This window comes from Apis dorsata, unplaced genomic scaffold, assembly GCF_000469605.1.
Source record: "Apis dorsata unplaced genomic scaffold, Apis dorsata 1.3 scaffold_429, whole genome shotgun sequence".
Lineage (NCBI taxonomy): Eukaryota > Metazoa > Arthropoda > Insecta > Hymenoptera > Apidae > Apis > Apis dorsata.
In genome coordinates, this window is record NW_006263682.1 from 54,330 (window position 1) to 58,431 (window position 4,102).

A 4,102-nucleotide genomic window follows, 5' to 3' on the forward strand; every position below is an offset into this window, starting at 1 on the left:
TAAATTATTTACTTAGTTCTATTTATTTATAATTATTTATAATTATTTTATTAAATAAATTTAAATTTAAAAGAAAAATCAAATACTAAAAAATAATATAGTAATTATCATAATTATTCAGTAGATTATAAAATGTATTAATTGTATAAACTTATTAAAACTTGAAATTTATTAACTAAATGCAACATTTACAAAACTGAATAATATTAAATTTTATATTATATTATGAATAAAATATCTATTTTATAAATTATTTATAATTTAATTATTTTTTTTTATAAAATATAAAAACAATATTAATCTTTATATATACTATATATAACTATATGCATTTTAAATATAAGAATTATGTGTACTGACCTTGAACTTCAAGTACTTGTAATTTTTAATAATGATATAACACAAATAAATATATATATTAAACGATTACAAAATTATTTAAATTTATGTTGAATAAAAGTTTTACATTCAATATATTTAAACTTTAAAATACATTAATTATTTACTCATAGAAAAAGTACAACGAATTGTATCCATGTGCGTGTTTGGTTTCAAAATGGCGACGAGATTCATTTTAAAATAATAAAATGTAATTAATTGACATGAACAAAAAATTAAAACTCGTTTCAATTTAACGCAGTGTTTGCCGTGTTGTGAACAAAGAACACCACACTTTCTAGATCTTTCTGCTAGCATATATACATATATATACATATAGGTAGCCAGAAAAAGCTTGGACTACCGGTTAAAAATTAGATAAGAAAAAAGAAAAAATATCAAAATTATAATTTTCTCAAATAAAAAATTAATTTTAGTTTGTAATCTAAATAATATAAGCGAAATTAAAGTTATTATAATTTATTACGACTAAGTGACAGATATACTTTGCAAGTTCAACCACGTTTGGTATTGACACGAGTAAGGCAATAGGAACATCCACCATTTTTCAACGTTAAAGTGCGAGTCATGGACGAGCATAACTTATACTATGATAAAATTCATTTACGCGTATTTCGTAATATACAATATGTTTAAGCATGCATACAATTATTATTCAACCTTCAAATGTCCACTTCAATTTCAGATTCATTGAAAAAGTTCTAAAATTAGGCCAATATTCTGTAATAATTTCAAATGTTATGTCGTAAATTGATTCTGCATGTTACTGCTATATGAATTTCAATCCCAAGAAAAATTCACGAGTTCGCAATCGATCGCAAGATTCAACGGTGGAAATTCCATTCATCTGCGCATATATTCTAAAATATTCTAAAATTCTCGATTATCAATGTTTAATCCTACCTGTATCAGCAGAAAGGAAGCCACTCGTGGAAAATATCCGTGCCGTGAAGCCTCGTCTCACTCCACGTAATAGTATTTGACGAACTGTTGTAAGCGAATAGAACTCTCACCAATATTACTGCTTGCTTGTACCCGTTCTCGAAACTTCCTAGGAGAGTAATGGACGTTACTCGAAAGGGAACCAATCAGGTAGACAGAGAATTGCAGTCAGCGCCAAATGCTATTACGGTCTTCCTAAGAATTTCGCAATGTATATTCTAATACTTTATCGATAAAGTAGCAAATAAATATTTTTTTTTAATACTGAAACGAATAAACATATTAAATAATATTACAAAATTTTTATATATTCTAAAATTGTAATAAAAATTATAATTTTTATTAAAGAATTTATTAAAAGATACATATTTTTTTAATCTAATTACAAATCTACAAATCCAATTATATTGAAAATTTTCTTATTTCTATTTCAATAAAATAATGATTATATGCATATTATTTTAAATAACTTTACTTAAATAAAAATTATATTTTATTTAATCATATTATAATCAAAATTAAATTTTGAATATATTTTGAAAGCTCTAGATTTTATTATAGAAAAATATTTAAAATCCCTATACAAATAGTTATATTATATTATTATGTATTTCATATTATAATAATTATTATATTATTTTAAATATTTAATAATATTATATCATTCCTTTAATAAATTAAATTTTTTAATTATATTTTTAAAGAAAAAGAAAGAATAAATAAATTTTTAAGTTTTATACAGGATAATTATAAAATTAAGTTTAACCATCGTAGATAGCGCTGCACATTTCCGAAATTATCCTTTTGCTGGCGGTACGATAATCGAACGAAATGGTAAGTATTTTGTATCCTAAAATTATCGATTAATCATTGGAGAAAATATATAATATGTATTTAAAATGTTATTAATAATGTACAATTATCTTTTAACAAATATGATTTATTGATATCATTTTTTTTTTATGCAATATTTATATTGATATAGCATAAATTATTTGTCTAAAAATATAATACTATTAATAAAAAATAAAATATAAATAAAAATAACTATATAAATAAAACTATTATATGAACTAATTTTACTAATTTTAAATGTTTTTTCATAAAATTAATAATTAATAATTCAAATAAATGTAATGTTAAACAAAATATAACCTTAAAATTGTGTCATTGTTTGTTATAGACGGAAGGTGCAGTTACAATTAGAACTAGAAAGTTCATGAGCAATCGGTTACTATGCCGAAAACAAATGGTATGTATTTATATTTTTATTATTTCTTTCAAATTAATTTAATATCTATTTATTTAACAAATTAAGTTAATATCTATTTAGATTTTTTATTTTCATATCATTACACGTGTATAATTATATTAATTATTTATATTATATAGATAATCAATTAATTGATAAAAAATAGAAATATTATAGATAATTATATTTTTATAAAATTTTTTTCAGGTTGTAGATGTATTTCATCCAGGTCATCCATCAGTTCGAAAAACAGAAATACGTGAAAAACTAGCTAAAATGTACAAAGTTACACCAGATGTAGTTTTTGTATTTGGTTTTCAAACTAATTTTGGTGGTGGTAAATCAACTGGATTTGCATTAATTTATGATACATTAGACTTTGCAAAAAAATTTGAACCTAAATATAGGTTAGCTAGGCATGGATTATTTGAAAAACAAAAACAAACAAGAAAGCAACGTAAAGAACGTAAAAACAGAATGAAGAAGGTTAGAGGTACAAAGAAGAGTAAAGTTGGAGCTGCATCTAAGAAGGTAAACTAATATTGTAATTATTTTTTATAAATTATTACATCTATTTATATTTATATAATTATTTATTATTTAATTATCATTACAACTAAAAAAATAATAAAATTTCTTTAAAAATTTTTTATTTTTATATTAAAATATTAANTGTTTTAAATCTTAAGTCATTCAAATTAGTCATTAAACAAATTTTATATATAATGTATATATAATATATATAATATATATAAATATATATAAAATATATATTTAAGTTTTGCATGCTATTCAGTGGTATACGCTTTTTATTTACATTCTAGGGAAAGAAGTAGTCAAATGCTCATCATTTGTACTACAAGTCTCAAGAGGGAACTTAATTATGATGCTCATATATATGGTCAGCATGCAAAAGTCTAGGTTTCAGTTTCCCTTTTATATGTTTTATTGATTTCCCTTTTTTAGATTTGCTTGGATTTGTCTTGTATTATAGTCCTAATGTAATATAAATTTTAGTGGAATTCTTTTTTAGTTTAGTGCATATTTCATTCATTGTAAAAAATGCTTTTTTAATTTTTTCGTATTTAAAATTTTATATGCCATATTTAGAATGAAAATAATTATGAAAAAATAATAAAATTATCTAATGTATTATCAGTTATTAACATATCATTAAAATCATTATCTTTATCTTGTAATTATCAGTTGTTTATTATAATTTTTATTAATTTTTAATATATTTTTTGCATTTGAATTGAATATTATAAAAAAATTATTTTTGAGATAATCAAAATTAATATTAATTTTTTTTTCATATGTGATGTAAATATAAAATAGACATATATTAATTAAATATTATAAAATAATTTATTATTTATTATTTATAATTTTGAAATAATTTAAATTAATGTTAGCTTTTTTTTATTTAGAATGTAAAATAAATATATATATATTTAGTATAATTAAATATATATATATATATATATAGAATGTAAAATAAATATATAT

At 20.5% G+C, this 4,102-nt stretch overlaps 2 protein-coding genes across 5 annotated transcripts in view; one reads left to right on the top strand and one right to left on the bottom strand.

Moving 5' to 3' along the window:
* LOC102681295 (dnaJ homolog subfamily A member 1) overlaps positions 1-1,536 on the bottom strand; it is a 4,314-nt gene extending 2,778 nt beyond the window's left edge. Inside the window, exon 1 of one of the 2 annotated variants that reach the window (XM_006619608.2) lies at positions 1,303-1,536. The gene's annotated coding sequence lies outside the window, so the exon portion shown is untranslated. The remainder of the gene's footprint in view (positions 1-1,302) is intronic. The other variant, XM_006619607.2, reaches the window with a different exon arrangement.
* Positions 1,537-2,085: 549 nt separating this feature from the next.
* The window catches only part of LOC102680951 (40S ribosomal protein S24), a 2,755-nt gene continuing 738 nt past the window's right edge, over positions 2,086-4,102 (top strand). The window contains exons 1-4 of one of the 3 annotated variants that reach the window (XR_422332.2): positions 2,086-2,175; positions 2,525-2,593; positions 2,801-3,124; positions 3,418-3,494. Coding sequence is in view for 2 of the 3 variants with exons in the window: in XM_006619605.2 (XP_006619668.1) it covers positions 2,173-2,175; positions 2,525-2,593; positions 2,801-3,133 (405 nt within the window). In the remaining variant the exon portion in view is untranslated. Of the gene's footprint in view, positions 2,176-2,524; positions 2,594-2,800; positions 3,134-3,417; positions 3,495-4,102 lie in introns of those variants that run through there. The other 2 variants (XM_006619606.2, XM_006619605.2) reach the window with 2 other exon arrangements.